Here is a 22,181-nt window from a genome sequence, read left to right on the forward strand (position 1 = left end):
TACTAAGTGCTCAATAATTAATACTTAATATAAGTATTAACTGGGCTCATTTTATTTTATTTATTTTTTATTATTTTTAATGTTAATTTTTGAGAAAGAGTGCAAGTGGGGGGTGGGGGGGGGGAAGATGGGGAGAGGCAGAGAGAGAGGAGACACAGAATCAGAAGCAGGCTCCAGGCCCTAAGCTGTCAGCACAGAACCCAATATGGGGCTTGAACCCACAAGCCATGAGATCATGACCTCAGCCAAAGTCGGACACTCAACCAACTAAGCCACCCAGGCACCCCAAACTGGGCTCATTTATACATTCACAGTACCTACTGGTGATCTTTCTGGAACCATATGGGATCTATTTTAATATTATGAGTGAAATTTTTACCCATGGAGTCTCACCTCAGCATGAATTAGCATGAAATTTACAACCAAATTAAAAGCTGAATTTTCTAAGATTACAAACAAGCCCTAACTTGTTTTAATATAACCAGTTATATAATGCCTTTTCCTAATACATGTAAGGTGACATTGAAATCACTCTGAAAAAATAATCTAGAAAAATCTAATTCCTAAAACATAAACAGCCTGAAAGAATGCAACCTTGCCAACAAAATGGATGGATATAGAGGGTAAAATGTTAAGTAAAATAAGTCAGTCAGAGAAAGATAAATATTATATCATTTCATTCCTATGTGGAATTGAAGAAACAAATGAACAAAGCGGGGGGGGGGAGAAACAAAGAATCAACACTTTTAAATATATAGAACAAACTGGCATTTGCTAGAGGGGAGGCATGGGGGGCAGGGGTGAAAAAGCTGAAGGGGATTAAAGAGCACACTTATCATGAGAACTGAGTCATGTATAGAATTGTTGAATCATTCACTATATTGCACATCATCTGAAACTAACATAACATTGTATGTTAATAATACTTAAATTATTTACTTTTTTTAATGTTTGTATATTTTTGAGAGAAAGACAGCATGAGCAGGGGGAGTGTCAGAGAGAGAGGAGACACTGAATCCAAAGGAGGTTCCAGGCTCTGAGCTGTCAGCACAGAGCACAATGTGGGGCTTGAACCCACAATCCATGAGATTATGACCTGAGCCGAAGTCAGACGCTCAACCAACTGGGCCACTCAGGTGCCCCAATTTATACTTAAATTTTTAAAAAAACAAATTAAATTAAAAAATATACATAAATAACCTAATACCAACCATTATTTCCAAATTCAGTCCACCCAAGGGAGATAAACTGGAGTGTGTGTGTGTGTGTGTGTGTGTGTGTGTGTGTGTTTTCCTAATGCCCAGCTCCTCAGAAAATCAAGTTCCATAAGAAAAAAAAAGATCCTTTATAAAATGCTTGAAATTCTTGATGGGTTCATGTTTTCTGTTTTATATGGGTAAGCACTTTCCTCTGAGAATAGTGGATTATATTTTATATTGATTCATCGTATCATCAGACTCATTGTTTAGCCTTATATGTGTTTTAAAATAATGAAAACTTTCTTGTTTTCTAAATTCAAATAGTAAGCATTAACAGTTCTGAATACAAACAATTCCTCATAGCCCACCACTAACTAAATAGAAGTAGAGAGGACTCTGGAAACAGACAAATGAAAGTTAAAATTATAAAGAAAACTCCCAGAACAAAGAGGCACTTTTAACTGCATATATAAATTATTGGTGTGCAATCTTATGGTAAAAGTTTAACTTGCCATCATTATGTAGATTCATTCATTATATAATTATCCATTATGTAAAGCCATTATGGAAATTCACAAACGCTCCACATAGAGTGCAACTCTACAATGGAACCAGAACCATAGCTTGTAATCTGAAGATCTCATATTGTTGAAATGTCATCAGCATAAATTGCTGGTTTTACTAAATTTTTCTTCCTAACATTAAAGAGTAAAGTGCAGTGTCAGGATTGCAAACCTGAAAAAAGACTCTTAAAGAATTACAGTGTTTGGGCGACAGGCTGCCAGCTTGCGAGGATCACACACACAGCCTCTTCATCATACCATCTTTGGTGTTGGCCCAGCACTCAAGTGTTTCAGAGACTTTCTTTCACAAAAGGGGAATGACAATAGAATCAAGAGCACTAATAGAAAGTAATAGCTTCTCGGGGTGCCTGGGTGGCTCAGTCGCTTGAGCGGTTGAGCGGCCGACTTCGCTCAGGTCATGATCTCGCGGTCCGTGAGTTCGAGCCCCGCGTCTGGCTCTGTGCTGACGGCTCAGAGCCTGGAGCCTGTTTCAGATTCTGTGTCTCCCTCTCTCTGACCCTCCCCCATTCATGCTCTGTCTCTCTCTGTCTCAAAAATAAATAAACATTAAAAAAAAGTGTTAAAAAAAAAGAAAGTAATAGCTTCTGGTTTGTACCTGTATTGACTCAAATTATTTTCAGAATTATTTTTTTTAAATTTTTTTTTCAACGTTTATTTATTTTTGGGACAGAGAGAGACAGAGCATGAACGGGGGAGGGGCAGAGAGAGAGGGAGACACAGAATCGGAAACAGGCTCCAGGCTCTGAGCCATCAGCCCAGAGCCTGACGCGGGGCTCGAACTCACGGACCGCGAGATCGTGACCTGGCTGAAGTCGGATGCTTAACCGACTGCGCCACCCAGGTGCCCCTAGAATTATTTTAAACAATAGATTTGAATGGTACACATCGTTTTTAGTTAATAATTTTCATTTTTTATAGCTTTCTATTTTTTCTGATAATTAACATTTCTGTCTTAATTCTCTTTAAAGGTTATAGAAGGTTTAATGTGCTAAACCTGTATGTCTTACAGCTAGGAAATAAAATTTCAAACCTAAACTTCTTTTAAAGTATCTAAGGCAGGGGTCAGACAACTCTTAAAAAAACAGACAATGGGGCTCCTGGGTGGCTCAGGCGGTTACGTGTACAACTTCAGCTCAGGTCATGATCTCACGGCCTGTGAGTTAGAGCCCCGTATTGGGCTCTCTGCTGACAGCTCAGAGCCTGGAGGCTGCTTTGGATTCTGTGTCTCCCTCTCTCTCTGCCCCTCTCCTGCTCGTGCTCTGTCTCTCTCTCTCTCTCTCTCAAAAATAAATGAACATTAAAATAATAATAATAAAAAAAAGAACAGAGAATAAATTGTTTAGGCTTTGTGGACCATATGGTTTCTACTGCAACTACTCAACTCTACCTTGTAGTACTGAGAAAGCAGTCAAAGGCTATATGTAAAGTTGATAGCATGGCTATGTTCCAACAACAACAGCAACAAACTTCATCTACAGAAATAGAAAGTAAAGCCAGTTGGCCCACAGGCTTTAGCTTGCTAACCCATGGTCTAATGAATACTGACTTTGTTATCCTGAAATGGCTCTCTTTTGACAATCTTAAAATCCTTAATATTCCTTAGGTTGGCAATATCTGTTATATTCCTAAGGGACAGTTTATACTATTTATTTTATAGCTGGGGACGTATAGCAATACTTACGGCAAGCATGGAAAACATTCATTTTTAGTTTTCAAAGGTTCTATACGTCAATCCACATGATTTCCAAATGTTGTCTTAAGGTTATTTTAAGGCTACTTGAATGTTAAATAAGTGTATGTCTTATTAAACTCAGTATTCTATCCCAAGCAGAAATATCCTTTAAGAATAAAGGCAAAATCAAGATGTTCTCAGATGAAGTCTATTCTGAGAGAATATCTTTAGTGGACCTACCATAAAAGCATGGCTAAAGGAAGTTTTCTAAATAAAAGGAAGAATAACAGAATAGATAAATACAAAATACTTCCCTTCTTTTGAGTTTTCTAATATATGTTTGGCAGTTGAAACAAAAACTACACCACTGTATGTAGAGAAATATTTAAGATTACTATATCAAAAAAGCAGGAGAATAAATGTAGGTAAGGTTTCTATACCTCACTGGAACTAGTAAAATATGGATACCTGTAGACTATGATAAATTATGCTTATATGATACAATACTATTAAATTTATGCAAAGAAGCACACTCAAAAACCCTATGGATAAAACAAAGCAGAATTCAAAAATGGCCAAGTAACTCACAGAAAGGCAGGAAAAAGAAAACAGAGAGAAAAACTAGAGGGAACAAACAGAAAACAACAACAAAATAAGATGCCAGTCATAAGCCCAAGCAAAAGTGTCACGAGATTGATTTCAGAAAAGAATAACTGGAGTTTGTGGACAAGATGAAGTCAATAGAGGGGAAGAGGTTAATGAGGGAGGGAGAGAGAGAATATTTAATGGAATAAGGAACTCACAGGGGCACCTGGGTGGTTCAGTTGATTGAGGATCTTACCCTTGATTTTGGTTCAGGTCATGATCTTGCAGTTGGAGCCCTGCGTCAGGCTCTGCACTGAGGGTGCAAAGTCTGCTGGGGATGCTCTCCCACTCTCTCTCTGCCCCTCCCTGTGCGTGTGCTATCTTTCAAAATAAATGAACATACTTAAAAAAAAAGAACCGACAAATGGGAAAGGATGAATGGAATCCAGTACATAAAAGGACAAAACGACATGAACAGTCTTTATCTTCAGTTCAGCAATAGCCTTAACTCTTATGGATAATTAGGGTGATATATTCCATCAAACAGCACTAGGCATACGGAAATTAGACAAAAGAGAGTTTAAGACATGCAATCCAGTGTTTATGATCGTATTTTGCTCCAGAGCTAAAAGAATATCTTTGTCAGCTAATAAACACCAACAGGGTAGAGTGAGAACATTTCTGGAGATTCCAGATATCAAAGTATAAAAAGAAACTAGCAAGCAAAGATTAAGATAAGCAGCAATGAATAATAAATGGAAATTTGATAGAGGCTTTCAAAATGCCTCATATTTGTTATCTGTAATCTATTATTTTAAAATGTATCTTTTAACTTTTCCTATGTTTTTTTTTCTTGAGTGGATCTAGATTTATTAATCTAATGATGTATGGTTAAGAATTTTATTTTGCTTTTATATTCAAAATCAGATGACTTGTGTAAATTTGTCAATGTTCTCTAAAAGTTTTAAGTGAGTTTTAGCTTTATGATACCCTCATTTGAGAGCAGCTATGTGAAGTGCATTCAAGAGTTGTAAGTAAGCCCCTCAATTTTAGAAACAGGGTTGGAGATTCCATTTGATCAAAAGTTTAAACACATTTCAGTAGTAAATTAACCACTAATACTACATGATATTTACTGTAAGTCACCGACTCTGTTCAATGCTCTATACTATTCCATTTATTTTTGTTTTTTTTTTTAAACGTTTATTTATTTTTGAGACAGAGAGAGACAGAGCATGAACAGGGGAGGGGCAGAGAGAGAGGGAGACACAGAATCTGAAACAGGCTCCAGGCTCTGAGCTGTCAGCACAGAGCCCGACGCGGGGCTTGAACTCACGGACCGTGAGATCATGACCTGAGCTGAAGTCGGACGCTTAACCGACCAAGCCACCCAGGCGCCCCTATACTATTCCATTTAATACTCATAACAATTCTGGCACAATTAGTACCACCATGTTATGTGTAAAGTTTAAAGGAGTTAACAGTTTTGTCAAAGATTTTACAGTGTGTAAGATGAAGATCTGGGTCTCAAACCCAGTTCTGACTGATGTAAAGTTCATGATCTTAACCACTGTACTATACTAGCACCGTCTGATGCCTAAGAAATTGTGGGTAGGGAACTTCATTATTAGAATTCCCTTAGGAATTATATTAAATTACCTTACCTTACCTTTAAATTACATGAAATTGAATTACCTTAGATTACAAATTTTGAGAAAACCTTGAAAATGTCTAAGTATATAAGAAGTTAGTCATAGATTAGTTAAAGCAGTAGTATCACTTGTAAAAAAAGATGCATGAAGTTTCTATCTAAGTTTCTCATGATCGAACAGTTAATTGCCTCTTTATGTTCTGCTTGACATAAATACTTTTTACCATTAATTCTGTAATCACCTTTTGTATGCACACTACGTTCCAGGCCCTATTGTTAGATAAAACCAAACAAAATATGGTTAATTTTTTGCACTAAAGTTATTTAAGTTCTTTTGGTTAATAGAGTATCATAGAAAATAGTCTAGATGTCTGAGTTTCTGATAATTTTACTATAAAACAGGTGAACAGGGTTATATATTTGAAGCCAATGTATACTTATTATAACCCCAAGTATACTGTATCCAACTATTTGAAGTAATGTAAAATCTCTGATTCCACAGATAGGGCAATTAAAATACAAGATGAACCTGGCATATTTTGCCATGCCAGAAAGCATCAAAGTGTTGAAAAAAAAATGATGGCAACACATCAAAAGGACATGGGAATCAGAATGAAGTGACTTCTACTCACCAAATAAGGGACAATTGCAGAATCAAAATAACCAAAGACAGTAATGAAATATAAAAAGTTTAAAAAAGTTGGGAATCCTTGAGCCTCCGCCATTATAAATAGATAAAGTAATAAATAAGTAAGAAATAGGGGAAGTCAGGTTAATGATTGCAGTGGAATGCCAAGTGCTGACTGGTAAAAGTAGGATTGCTCAAGCTAGAAAAATCATCATTTTGTAATCATCAGAGTAAAGATTAGTTCACAAAAGAATCACTGGTAATGCAAAATCTAAGGGGAAGGTTAACAAGCAACAGACATTTGCATTTTAAGGGTTTAAAATCTCTCCAATACTGCTTAGTGGTAGCATGGCGAAAGGGAGAGAGAGAGAGAGAGAGAGAGAGAGAGAGAGAGAACTATGCAATGCAGAAATCAGACACCTTGATTAGGTAATCAAAATTACATCACAAACGAGGGACAGATGGATATCCTGCACCTGTGGATATCATTTCCTGAGAAGGCCACAACTTCACTTGTTTCGTCCCAGATGGGCATGACTAGAACCTAATCACGAGGAAGCATGAGTCAAACCCCAAATGAGAACACATCCTGTTAAAAAAGAAGGGGATGGCACATTCAGTGCTGAAAAATGTCAATGTTTGGTAATGCCATTAGGAATTAGACCCCAGAATAAAGACGACTGAAGGGATGTGACAACAAAATAAGATACTTGGATTTCATACTTAGAGGGAAAAAAAATCTATACAGAAGTTATTCCATCAATTGACAAAATTGGAATATGAATAACAATGGGACAAAAGTATGATACCAATGTTAAATGCACGTAAGTTGAAAACAGCATCGTGGTTACATAAAAGAATGCCCTTAGTCTTCAGAAACACACACTGACATAACTAGGAAGAAAAGGCCATGATGTATGCAGATTGTTTTCAAATGATTCAATGAAAAAATATATAAATTTTCATATACTCTACACACAGCAAATGTTGAAGCAAATGGGAAAAATGATGGATGAAATCAAGTAAGGGATGTAGGGCATAGTTTGTATTATTTCTGTAACAATTTTTACATGAATTTGAAATTAATTTTTAGATATAGAATAGAAAATATAGAAAGAAAGAAATCATCAACATACGTAAACTCTTAGGAAGCTCATATATACAGAAACTTCTCAAGAACGATGTTTTTGTGAAAGGTACAATGTGTTGAAGTAACAAGTAGAATGACACCTCCAGTTAGTTAAGGCAATGTTTGTGATATGCTTGAACCCACAACCTAATTTTTGTGGGGGGGGGGAGTGGTGGGGATTAGGGAGAAGCTCTGTGGAGCTATCATCCTGTGACTATTTTTTAAGTTAATTTGTAAAACTGATATAGACCATGAACAAAACAGCAAGAATTAACAAAAGTACTGGTTAAAAAAAATGTAAACAAATTACACATGTGCAAAAACCAGCCATTATTTCTAGTACAGACAGGGAGTGTATCTGTATCTGTTATCTGTTCCTGTGGCGACCACTATTTTTAGATACATTTTCTTTTGTGATATAGCAAAAGAAGAGAGCATACAAAATGTTGATATTTCTTAGGTAAAATATAGACAGATCAATGGAGTTTATGATTTTGCTTTAAGTATAAGTATGTAAGTTGGGGAAATTTAATAGAATTATAAGACATGTTACTTAAAGCAGAAACTCTTCAGTGCTGTGCATTTGAATACAGATCATTAATAAATTATAATTTGAAATTATTGGAAGCATTTATAAATATATCGGCCATGTCTAGCTATTCATTGGAGAATAGTTAATATTTATGCTAATTTTACTCATTTGCTCTGTATGGCAGGATCAGAAAAATACATCCATGCGCAGTTTAACTTATAAACCCAATCTGTCTTCTTTCAGCTTCATGATGTTATCCATTATCATTATTCTAATAACTTCACTAACCAACATTCACGCTATTTAATTAAACCAAAATGTATCTAAGCACTTAAAAAGAAGAATATGCATAATAACAAGCACTGCAAAGCAGGAGAGTTCAGTCCAAAATATTAATCTTAAATTATATGAAGATGAAGATTATGTGCTTCATTCTTACAAAAATTATATTGCCATATCAGATTTAAATCCCCGGAAAGATGATTAAGAATCAGCCATACATTTGCATATCACCTTATACTTTTTAAAGCACATTTATGCTTATTATCTTTTTTAAGTCTCACAATAGTTAGGCATTTTTATCATTTGATTTTTGGAAAGTAGAAAACTAGCTGAAGGAAACTGAGGCTATGAGATTTGCAATACAATTGGCTGAACTGATGTGGATGAGAACCTTGAGATAAAAGTATTTGTATCCTAACTGCTTGCCCTCGGTTTGTCTCACTTAGACCCCATAGAGAGTCCTGCCACTTATTCAGTGCTCATATACCAGTTTTATGATTCTGTAGCTGCTCTAAGGAGTGAAGTATTGGCAGTCAAGAGCACACTCCTGCTTCAGAAATAATATAGGGGCCATAATGCATATTATATAAGTATATACTGCTGTTCTATTGATTTTTTTCTCACATTCATGCTAATACTTAGCATATGATGTAAGTCTCATTAGACTGACTGCATAAATGAGGAAACTCAAAGACACTTAAGGACAAGTGATACTAAGGACAGCATTAGCAGATAAAATGGATGTGGCCATTGTACTCTTTCTACACCTACATGAAGGGTGATTTTCTGATTTCTTTAAAAGCAGTTTCATCACACTAGCCTTGTTAGAGTTATTTCCACCAAAACTATAAGACGAATAAAATCAGATTTCACTTATCGAGTATGTGGTGGGATCCTATCCATTAAAAGTACCACTGTTATTTCCAGGGTACAACTCAAAGCTATAGAGTTCAAATATTTAATCTTTACACAAATTGGTAATGCTGTGAAGAGTGGCTGTGAAAACAGCTTTGTTTTGATGATGATTATACCCAACTTCCTAAAGTTGACTTAATGTCTTTAGGAGAACGTGCACTGTAGCAGAAGCACCCGAAACCCATACAAAATGTTACGTCCCTTAATTTCACCTAGCTCTGTGGTCTTGTACAAGTTACTTAAAGTCTTGGGTTTTCAGATTCCTCATCAGTTAAAATTTAATTCTAAATGCCAAATCCTTGATTCTGAACTGCATTTTGAAATTAGACCCAGCCATCTCATAATTTGTATAATTTCATTCTCTCTTGATTACCTTAGCAGTTCACGCTGGCCTATTAACATGTGAATGACGACTGAATAAAAGCCTTACACATTTAAATGAAGATATTTCTCTTGTGATATTTCCATTTGAGCTTTATGTCTATTGATTTGTGATTATCCAGTACACTAAAATGAAAATAACCTTGACTAAGAACCAAGAGACATAGATTCTAATCTGGGCGCTGACAGAAACCGTTCATTTAACTTCTGTGAACTACAGTGCCTTTAGGCATAAAGATTCAGTATAAAAATACGTATCTTGTTTATCTCACAAAAAATATGTAAAAAATATAAGTTGACTCTTAGGTTCTGAACATCGAGGTTACAGAATAATAATGAGCAATGGTTCAAACAACACTGATATTATTTCTGCTTTACCTGATGGTGAGATGTGCCGCCAAGAAATGGAAGGCTCTGGTTTCCCAGTGGCCAAACAAGTAAGGGTGACATTGGTTCCTTCATTGATGGTCATATCGCTTGAGATGTCATATATCTTCGGAGGAACTGAAATGACAAAACATTCAGTGGTCAGCAAAATACAGTAAAATTCTATTGAACTAAACATGATCAACTCCATGATATTATACTTACAGCCCATGTTCACCACTCAAAATAGAGATTCTCTGGATTGTTAGGACTCTCCTAGAGTTTTCTGTTTGTTGGCTGGTTTTATTTGTTTGCCAATTTTTAGATATTGAATACTTCAGCATAAATGAATTAATAACAAAAAAGTTTGAATTTTTGAATTTTACTTCAATTAAAATTTTATTGTGCATACTTGTATTAGACACTGCAATATAGCCAATCTATCTGTTCCACCTATGTATCTCCACTATAATGATGGCTTTCTTGATGAGATGATTTAATAAGAATGGAAATTTGAAAGAAACTTAAAATAGCAGAACAGTTGCTCTTTTAAAAGCTAAGTGAGGTAAAACATATATAGGATTAGGAGGTAAGGGGTGCTTGGGTGGCTCAGTTGGTTGAGCATCTGACTCTTGCCAGATCTGACTCAGGTCATGATCTCATGGTTCGTGGGACTGAGTCCTGCGTTGTCAGTGTGGAACTTGGGATGTTCTCTCTCCCTGTCTCTCTCTCTCTCTCTGCCCCTGCCCTGCTTGTGCGCAAGTGAGTGCCCACCTGCACTCTCTCTTTCTCTCAAAATAAATAAACATTTAAAAAAAAGAGATTTCAGGGTTACAAAAGCATTTGGGACCTCAATTTTCAATCTGCCAATTAGTAGGGGTGGACTTACTAACCATTTATATTTAAAGGGGCTCCATTTCTAAGGGCTTGAAAAGTGTCTTCTTGTCAGTGAAGGCTGGGAACCGCTGGTTAAAACAGATCTCTTCACCCTGGGATTTCTTAGAACCTTTGTTATGCTTACTGTAAATCTCCACGAATGAAGGGGAAAAGTTCTTATTGTATTTGTTTGTATGTTCTTTTTTTTTTTTCCCCCTCATGTAGTAGACTATGTATGCTTTTATCCAAGAGCATTTGAAAAAACCGGTGACCATGGAATATACTTTGGGAATGCTGGATAGGAAAATCCCTAAATGAACTTCCAATTAAACTGTCCATATCCTTTCAAATATCAGATGGTCTCTCACTTCATCCTCAAATGCCACGGATACGAATCCTGGGTTCTCTACCAGCTGTGTTATCCAGGGCAATTTACGTCTGTATCTCAGCCTCAGTGTCTTCATGTGAAAGATGAAACCCATATAGCTGCTGTGAGGATTAAATAAGCCACTGTATTTTAAAGAACTTACTAAAGCACCTGGCATCAGTATTAGCTATCATTATTAAATGCTCTAGGACACATATGTGGTTTTTGAATTTCATTTCAGTACTGCCCTTTTCCTGTGCTTCCACCAACTCATCACTTTGGTAGTGTGTAAGACCAGCTTGTGCCATAAGTTTTAGTTTACTCTACACAAATTATAGTATGTTGAAGTTCCAGGTAAAAACCAATTGGCAATTAGATGTCTTCATAATTTTTAGACAAATAAGCCTTTTACTGGAATTCTTTTAATTGTTCCATTCTTAGGCTTTCTTTATGCAAAAGATATGTTTTCACAGCTATTTTTAAAAAGGTAATTAAAATTTGTCACAGGGATAAATTAAATTATCTATACTTTGAATATCATCTTTGATTTTTTTAATAAAACCAATATTCCATTACCAAAAAACCCCTAGAATGATTTGATTATAAATATAAAGTATTTGATTATATATAACTGTAGCTAAGATTTAGGAAAAAGCTTATTCCTAACTAATATACCATTGTAACTGTTTCTAAATGACATTCTTTAATTGGCATTTAAAACAAATTATCATTAAACTCTTCAGTGAGTTTTCCCAGGCAAAAATAAAAATAAAAAAAAATAAGAATCATTCCAAACCGAAGACTCTTTTTAGCTTAACTGAAACAGAACAGAAATAAAAGACATTAAGATACCCTTGGAGGAAAGTAGAAAAAAGTGTGCATGACTCATTGGAGAATAGGAGAACAACTAATAAGAATCAACTTAAATTAAACAAAACCATCATCTGGATATACGGATGTAGGTGCAGGTTTGAAATAGTAAACTATGAAATACGTGTGTACATATGTACATATATAAATACACACACAATTACATACACGCTAATGGCCACTATTTAAACAAAAGTTATATAGTACTTTCCTCCTTCATACAGGAGACGGTACATAGAGATCAGTCAAGTTTGTCGACGTATTCCAAGCATATAACTGACTCAATTTTGGGCAAAGTATGTATATTTAAGAAAAATGATGGAATGCCACAAGACCATGAATTCTATCCTGTATATTATTTTGTCAATTCTATCTGATCTTAAGAGTTAGTTTACTCTTTACATGTCTACCTATATTTAAAGTGGTAAACATGAGTGGTAAACTAATATTAAGCACACTATTTGGCTTCACAGAGAAACAACTAAGTCCCTTAGCAATAAACTTAGATTTGACATTTAACTTTGGGAAATTGTGTGGTGGGGACGAGTGTTGAATTCCAGATGTGACATGTCATCTCAGTGATGGCAATTGCCTCCCGGGGCCTCATAAGTCAGGATATGTTACAGGGAAGAAACATCTGGAAAGAGGATGTTAGTAAAGGAAAATCCCTCTGGCAAGGCTCCTCTCCCTAGAATGCATCACCTGTTGGCAGCAGATGCTGTGTGTGAAGAGGGCCAATGAAATCCTTCACATGCACTGTAGCTCGTGGAGGCAAAAACAGGTGTTGCTTTGCTGACTGTTCAAAGCCATTTTATATTCAGTTCAAGACTGCAAACTTTTGCTGAGTATTGTGGAGGGAATAATTCTGGACTCACAGGAAATGCAAAATTTTCAAGGCATAAGCCTTGCCCTCAAGGAACTTAAAATTAAAAGAAGGAGGCAATTAGGTAAGTAATGAAGAGAAGACAAATATTTTCCATGTTTTCCTTTCCCATTTTACATGAGTAACACATGTCTAATAGGTATGCCTTGTGCGACCAAATCAGCAGACATTAGTTTTATGTTGGTTTCCTTTAAAGAGAACCATGTAGGATAGTTTATGCACAAAGTTATTCAGTGTGGTACTATTTATAATAGAGAAAAACTATTAATGGCCTCAATGTAGGACGACAGAAATAGAGGTATTGTTAGCTCTGCATCTAGAATAAGGTATGGTACTGGGAAAGGACTTGGGATGATCTGAGGCAGCATCATGCTAGGAGAAAACAGAAGAGAAAAAAAGATGCTTTTACTTTGGGTAACAAGAGCAGGGAAGAATGGTAATGCCTCAGGCATCTTAAGATCATTCAGTTCTGATGGGTGTCCCTGGGTTATAGTTTGTGTATAAATCATGCATGCACACAGGTCGGGAGGACTCTGTTGAGCTCTGTGAGTGACAAAGCAGCATGTCTATAGTATTTCCAATATACTATGCACTTGCATAGAAAAACAGAACAATGAGGAGAGTTAAAATATCTTATTATTCTAGGTGTATGTTCCTTTTCCATATGCCTTATCTTAAACTCTCTCAAACTCTTTTCATTTAGAAATTGAGCTGAAAAATCATTTGTCTGAAAAGGTGCATAAGTGTTCAATCAATTCAACAATTTTTAAATCACTAAGTAAGTACAGATTTTAGCAACATTTTGAGTTGCTGTGCACATGTTTATGACCTAGAGCAGAATAATAAAGGAATAAATTAATCATCTAAATGTAAACTTGCTTAATTCATAGGAAGAAATTATTATAACATTATCATCACTGTTATCATCATCACGATACCATAAGTAAAAACAATGAAGTTATAGATTTCATACTGAATCACAGAATATCTCTCTCCTAAGGGGACCCTTATTGGGGATTCTTATGACTTTGCAACTGTGTTCATAATTAATTGTTCTATGTCACCAGTTACAGAATTGAAGAACATTGGAAACTTTCTAAACAACAGAGGTTGGAAGATTGTGTCAGGATGGAGTGTTTTTTGAAATTCCCATATACATTTAAGGGAGTAACTCTTGGATCCTCAAATTGATCATCTGCTTTGCCTTTAATTACTTGTAGGCCTCAAATTCAACTACTACCTAGTACTGTGTCCTCAACTCCTATTTGCCTCACCATGGTGAGGGGATAATGCATATTTAGGTGAATCTCTTGATTTCAATTTACTAAAGGTAATTTAAATTTCTGTTTAGTTTCACTTTCACTAAAAAATGTGCAGTCTGACCTGCCCCGACTGCCTTCTCTCAGTTCAGCCATCTATCACAGTGTCCTCAGGCAGGGTATGGAGCAGTATCAGTAAGGAAAATTGTAGAATATATATCCAAACCAAAAACTAATGATTTCTACAGGGCCAGCCATTTGGGATTATCCTGCACCATTTGCATCATCATGTGCAACTGAGTTTGTGAGTGGCTTCATCTGTTTTTTGTTTTTAAAGTACACCCATTTTTATCTACATATAAATAAGTCTTTCACTTGTTTGTTTAATGAGCAGCCTTCACAGAGTTAACTTCAATTTCTTCTAAGAATCCATCTTTTAGTCTGGAACATAACCAATAAAAATTTGAGAAGTCAACATAAGGATGACTATGAGACTATGATTCATATGAATCATTTGAATCATATGAGCCCAGTGTTTTATCATATTAAATGTGCAGATGACTTTGAGAAGTAATAAACACAACAGAGTTCACACCCATACCAAGTTCTGTGAGATGTGAGGCTGGGTCACACATAACACTGAAAATCTTAGATGATATATTTGATGATTATCTTAACTGTAAGTGCAAGACAGTGACTATTTGGATTGGGAAAGTTGTGTTGGCTCACTAGAATCAATTAAATGGCCCATCAAGTTCTTAAGTTGTGAGAGTCAATGAAAGACCCCAGCACATACAAATCCATGTGGAAGTCTTCTTTGAATTTACAGGGATAAAAAAAAAATGGATGAAGTATGTACTTAATCTGGCCCCAAACATTCACAGATTATTGAAGGAAACATCAGTTCAGTATTTACCATAACCACAATATTCTTGGCATAAAACCCACTTGTTTCCTCAGGGTGTAAAAATCACAGCAGTGTTTTATAGGCAAGTTCACTCTTCACATCATTCTCTGAAGCTATTCCTAAAATCATTTAAAAGCTTCCATATATCTATTTGGATTACGCACACGGTCACCAGATCTGTTCTACAAATATGTTCACTAGGCCAAACAATAAATAAAAATAAAAGTTATTCTATGTCTCTGGTGTCTTGCTTGACACTTTCTTCACAGTGACTTCTTCCACCCACAAAACTTCCTACAAAGAAGAAACACTGAGTGAAAATTTCAGAGTGAATATTAAAGGGTTAGAATTTTACCTTAAACCATTGTATCACTGATGGCTTTGATCATCTTAAAGCCAGATAGATTTTTCTGGGCATGTGTCTTATTGAAATAACAGCTTGTACCCACAACCCTCTGTCCTTCCTCACTCCTCTTACAGTTTTTTTGTTATAGCATCTCTTATATCTGTTAGTATCATTGATATTTACTTCATTGTTAACTACCTCTTCTTATAGAACAGAAGTAAAGACCTTGGGTAGGAATCTAGTTTATGCAACAGCCTATCACCAACACCTAGAAAAGGTCCTGACACATGGAAAATATTCAACAAATATTTGTTTTCTTGTTCTTTTATGGTTGAGTTAATATTTCTTTGACTTTGTAATGAATATTTCCCATAGAATTTTATACCACTGCAAGAATGATGTAATATAAATATGTGAGAATATAGTGAAAATATAATTATAGTGTCAAGAGTCCTCTGACTTTTTTCAAGGATTCTCCAATTTGGGGTGTTCAATATTCTTTTAAAAACACAGTATTTTCCTATGTCACTGCCTACCATAGTTTATGCCAGGCAAAATGTGTATGATATGGCAATAATCATATACATTTATACCCAACAGAATAGGCTGTCACATCTTAGTACTGTATATGTTGATTAGAGTTGTTTTTTTTGTTTTTTTGTTTTACTTAAAAAGCTATGTAAATTTGGGGTCAAAAGGATTTGTTCCTAAGAGTGTATACATATTATTTCTGCCTTTTTTTCCCCTTCTCCATAGATTCAGAGTCTAAGTTAGTTCGAATAAGCTATATCTCTGAAGATTTTCCAAACCGCTTGAATCAACAAGCTAGACATAACTATAAATCTTCAGAGAACTGGCGCTTTTTTGCACTCCCATCTCTGGTAATGGCTGGCAGCATCAAAAGAACAGTCTTCCTTTCCCTAGGCTGGCACTTCCCTTTTCAGTCTTGGCCAGCCCCCAGAAAGTGAAAGCAGAGCTACGTTACATAACAAACCTCCTGGAAAAGGTGCTGTTCTCAAACTGAGAGAAGAAGAAATTGTTTCAGGATTTTTTTCCTCTAAATTGGTTTGCTTGTGGGTGCCTGATGGTTTCCTGGCTTGCATCTAACTAGCAACATTGTTTTCTCCGGCTCATAGACTATAGCTGACTTTTTATAGTTTATGACATTTCAGAGATTTCTATGGCTTCTCCCCTCATTCCATCACTCAGATAGTGATAGGAGGAAAAAATAACCCAAGTGTGACTTGTAAATGCAAACTTGCCAGATTTGTGAATACCTACGGATGGAATATGCCAGTACTACTTTGGGGGGCAAAGAATATGTCTGAGAAAAGATGTATCTTTCAGAATTTGGTTCAAACTTAGAATCTTATTGCTTAGCTTAGTGTTTTTCCTTTTCTAGAAAACCTATGTCCACGTTTTTCTCAACTGGCTTTGCCCTTCAGGAGGTCACTATATAAAATAGTAAAATTGGCAGAGACCTACATTAAGCCATTCATCCATCCATCCATTCCACATTTACTGAGCACCAACTTGATTAGGGAGACTAATCTTAAGTCTATGTCTAAAGAGTTAGAAAAACCTAACACTATTAACTATAATATGGAGTCATAAATCCTACAAAGTGGATTTTGTAATATAAGTTGTTTTGGGAACCCTGAGTAGTAAATCTAACTCTACCTATGGAGTCAGAATTGGAGGGGGTACTGATATTAGACAAGGCTTTATGAAACAGATGGCATTTGAGTGGACTTTGTGGGTTAAAAACATTAGTTTCCTGCACCCAGTTAATCATTAAGATAATCTGATGAGTGTTTTACAATCTTGGAGTGGTGAGAGCTAGTTTAGGAGATTCTAGACCAAAAGGTGTAGAGTGAGCTCCAAAATCTATCCAAAGATCTCTCCATGAACTATTCTCACCTACATTTAAAGTCTCCATTGTAATTATATAGGCCTTCCTCCAGATCCTCAGAGTAGTTATTTGCCTTCAAGGGCCTAAAATTAAAATGTAACTACCCCTAGAAGAGATGATTCCTTAATAGCTTGCATTTATTTTCAAACTTCCTGACAGCAGCAAGGTGGGTGTAGTGAGGGCACCATAGCAAAGGTAGAAAGATGCTATGGGAAACTCTTCCACACTGTGTAATTTTCTTTTGGGAAAATCCAGAATTGGTTCTGCATAGCAGTGAGCAAGACAATCCACAATGGAGAGAAGAAAATGAACATGTGAGAGGAACAAACCTCATAGGACATGGAGTTATTGAAAAATCAAAGTGGAAATAGCTTCTCTTTCTCTTCCCATTTTCTCCATCTTACTTTGACTGCCAAATGCATGGGGTGTGCATCAGAGGGATGAGAGAAAGAGGCAAGTAATCTCTAAATTTTAAGATGGATTTTCTCATTGAAGAATGGTGTACTTGCTAAATAGGTTTCCCATGGCAAAACAAATATATATTTCTTACATGTATATAGGTTATATTACGAAGGCTTAGCACACATGAGGATTAAAATGTGATAAAAAGAATAAAAGGTACTGATTTAGAAAGGTTAGGTTTTAGTAGCTTAACATTTATTTAACAATTTTTAAATTTTGGATTGATGACAACTTTCTCACCTGCTATATAAACATTGTGAAGGCAAATAATACCACATTGTTATACAAGAGTTTCAATATTTTGGACTGTAAAGGTTTTATTTTTGCTTCATTTTGGCTACAGGATCAATAGCTGGCCTCCACACATGAGTGTTTATACACCAGAGTTCAAATCCCTGCTGTACCTCAGGCGAGCTTCAGCTTCACTTACTTGGATGGTTCAAAGATATAAAATACTGCTTAAAATCAGGACCATAATAGCAGCTACCCCCTCAGGCAGCAGCAGCGGGAAGGCTGGAGCACACTTACAGCAGTGTTGTATATCACAGGGAATCTACAATGCCTGCTTAATTCACCCTTCCCCCAGTAGAGGACGGTTACAAAACACATAGGGAGAACATCACAACTGAAATTCCTCAGAGCACACAAATGTAGGGGTCCATACCTAGAGAAGCAGAATTCTTAAGGAGCCAAGTCCAAATCTTTAAACCTGCAGTGATGGTAACCTTTTATTAAGAATAGTAATTAGCTTTTCCTTGGAAACAATTTGGCAGTATACTTTAAGGACTTTAAAAAATTCCAACCCAGAGAGCGAATGATACCCCTTCCAGGAGTTTTAAGGAAAGTAGGTTACTTCTTTCAGTATAGTCACTATTCCTATAATCCTGGTGGCCAGCTCCACTGTTCTGTTTGAAAATGTGCCAGCAAATGCCCTCTGGAACGGCCTGGGTGAACTTTTCTTGCCTCATCCTCAGTGCTGAATTATTCTCCACATAAACCAGAGGCAACAGCCCAGCTGTGCCATACTAGAACCCAGCTGCCTTCTTAGCAAATATTTCCCATAGCTAAAAGCATGTTTTAGTGTTTTTGAAACACAGGAAAGTCCAATGTCTACCCTTGGACTCATAGAGTTATAATGTAACACCTGGCTCCTGATTTCAGGAGGTAAGCCTGTTCCGGCTCAATATGAGTTTTCCTTGTTAGGCTGAGATTTTTACAAATGTGTTAGCAGATTTTTATATCTAAAGGCTGCTATGCTGGTTTTTTGTACGTGTAGAGGAGATGTGTCATTTCAGTGCAATCAGAAAAATAATTCCTTCTCTGAAGTGCTTTGGTGTCGTTGTTCTTTGAATAAAATATTTTTTTCTGATTATGAAGGTAGTACACATCTATTGGAAAAAAATGTAGAAAAATATATTTTTTGGGGGGAAAAACCCAAAATCACTTAGGAAGCTGAAGCTTCTAAAATCCTCCTTTGGTAAGTTATAAACAAATGGCTGTCAATGCTTTGAGTCATTCATTGTAATACAGTCTCACAATTCAGAGAAAATCACTTTTAATAATTTCATATATTTCATTTCAGACTTTTTATGCATGTACTTTCACATAGGTCCCAGAGATTTCCATGTGGTCCAACAAGCTCACCAAGGAATTGTGTTAAGCCTTGGCAGAAAATAGTGCTCCCTTCTCTAAGTCACACATTTTCTAGAAACTGAGCTAGAAAGTAGTTGGAGAAGGATTCAAAAATGGACATTGTGGTTCTCTTTCCTTATTGGAAACATGTCTAACAAAAGGATACCTACAGCAAAGGTTAATATTTGCTGGGCATCTACTATGAGTAATGTACTGAGAATTTAATGACTTTTTTGTTGTGGTTGCCAGGGATGGGATCTGTCATGGGGCAGAGTTCTACATGTCCAGTCCCCACTTTCTTTTTCCACCTACTCACCTGCCTTTTTGTTAATTGACTTATATGGCAGTTTTATAACATGGCCCCAATTCTTTTTCTTCCATCATGAATGAGGTCTTAGTAGTACCTTCACAATTAATTTGAGTAAGTAAGTTTCTGGCCACCTCAAATAATAGATTTGGGGAGGAAGTAATGCTATGTGACTTCTGAGACTGGATCATAAAGTACCATTTGTTTTCTGCCCTGTTGTCTAAGAACACTTGCTTTTCCAGGTCCAAGTTGCCATATAATTAGACTGACTGCTTTGGGGCCACCATGGTGGCTAGAACAAATGTAGACCCTACACATGGACCCCAAATGGAGAAGTTTTGAGACAACAGAAACAAAAAGGGAGCCTAAGAAGCACCCTAACTCTTCTAGGCTCTTAACTCTTTCAGTCATCTTTATAAAACTCCAAATATTGTGTTCAAATAACAGTATCATGAGTAAAATATTTAATTGTAGTTGTTTAAAATTGCCAAGTTCAGGCATGGTTTGAAAAAAATAATGAAAGTTGGAAGACTTACACTATCTGACTTTAAGACGTACTATCATAAGGGCACCCGGGTGGCTCAGTTGGTTAAATGTCCGACTTTGGCTCAGGTCATGATCTTGTGGTTTGTTAGTTCAAGCCCCGCATTGGGCTCTGTGCTGATAGCTCAGAGCTTGGATCTCACTTCAGATTCTGTGTTTCCTTCTCTTACTGTTCCTCCCCCACTCCCACTCTGTCTTGCTGTCTCTCTCTCAAAAAATAAAGAATAAAAAAAATTAAAAAAAAAAGACTATCATAAAGCTACAGCAAAGACAGTGTGGAATTAGTATTGTGATAGACGATGGAACAAAATGGAGACTCCAAAAATAGGTGAGAAAACTTGCCATGAGGATTAAATCCTTGATTACTTTTAATAAAAACTAAGATATCTAAAGTATAAGTGAGTGATGTAGGTCAAGAGAAAATGTGCACCTTTACATTATGAGTGATAGGGCCTGGTGGGAGCACCAGTCTGAAGAGGGCAATGATCACTGAAAATTTCCATTTAGAAAATGGAAGCCCAGCCTTGACAGATCTTTAGATATGAATTTTTCCTTTTTGTTTTTTGTACCATATACACTCATCAAAATATCTGTTGACTTCTCCTGGCATCAACTCAAATGGCACTATAATGGCAATTAGAAATATTTGACACTTACTGAAGACTCTTGGTCATCACATGCTGGAAAATTGTCACGATATAGAAATCTACATGGTCTATGAAAGTAAACAGTACCTTGGAGTTATATACATACACAATCCTGACCGTATACTACAGGCCCAATGTGTTGCTCAGTTATGGAGTTACAATCTTGTTATCTCCGCCTTACACCCTGGCAAGCCTTGAGCCTATTCATTTTCCTCAGAAGACCCAAGGAATCCATTTTCACATTACATTGCTTGGTTTCTCATAAAAGCTGTATGTTATCACACGAATGTGCAGTTGCTCACCTGTCATTGAATAACCATGATTAGATCTGCAGGATGACTATAGTCTTGCCTTAGGAAATATTCTGAGAATAGGTTTTATTTAGAAATTCAAATAATAAAACCATGTTTCCTATTAATATTCTACTCCCACCAAAATAATTTTCATCTACATTTTTTAAATCATCATGCTTCTTTAAATACTTTTCTGTATGATATTGCTTTATTTATGCTTTTGAAATATAACAACCAAGTGTTTGTATGCAAATATAAACCAGGAGATCTCAGTACAATCCTATGGTTACAAGCACAGATTCTTTCTAAAATTGGGCTAAAAGGTAATTTGCCATGTTGCTGGCCCCTAGATCATTAGTCACAGTGGCCTAAGTGCATTCTCTTATAATTCAATATCAAAGAAATTGCTTTTATGGCATTAACTATATTATATTCAAAATTGTATAAATTATTGAAATACTATGCCTACTGCCAAGATATAAGATAGTTCACATGGAAAAAAGTTGCATTTTAAATTATTCATTGGAAAAAAAGTCAGTCTCTTGCCAGAACTTGTTTTATACTGGGGCTAGCTTCTGGGACTTACATTTAAATATGAATCACAAAACTCTGGAAATTTCAAATACCCATAATTTCTTGGCATTGAATAGAAGTTTTCTCTCTTTAATTAGTTGACTTTCATCAAGTGTATTAAACGTTACAAATTGTCTTGTATCTAGGTGTTAGTCTAATGAGCATTTATACAGAAAGTATTCACAGGTAATAGTCATAACAAAGTAATAGAGATGATCTATATAAAAATACTGAAATCTGGTGCCTTTCTTTCTTTCACTATTTTTTTTTTTAGAGAGAGAGCATGAGTGGGGGAGAGAGGCATAGGGAATGAGAGAGAGAATGTTAAGCAGGCTCCATGCTCAAAATGGAGCCCAACATGGGACTCCATCCCACGATCT

General features: G+C 36.0%; 1 protein-coding gene across 4 annotated transcripts in view; it reads right to left on the minus strand.

Moving 5' to 3' along the window:
• NEGR1 (neuronal growth regulator 1) overlaps positions 1-22,181 on the minus strand; it is an 851,322-nt gene that overhangs the window by 339,618 nt on the left and 489,523 nt on the right. For all 4 annotated transcript variants that reach the window (XM_003990224.5, XM_045036007.1, XM_045036008.1 and 1 more), the window contains exon 3: positions 9,937-10,062. In XM_003990224.5, the coding sequence (XP_003990273.1) occupies positions 9,937-10,062 (126 nt within the window). The remainder of the gene's footprint in view (positions 1-9,936; positions 10,063-22,181) is intronic.

Source organism: Felis catus, chromosome C1 (genome assembly GCF_018350175.1).
Source record: "Felis catus isolate Fca126 chromosome C1, F.catus_Fca126_mat1.0, whole genome shotgun sequence".
NCBI lineage: Eukaryota > Metazoa > Chordata > Mammalia > Carnivora > Felidae > Felis > Felis catus.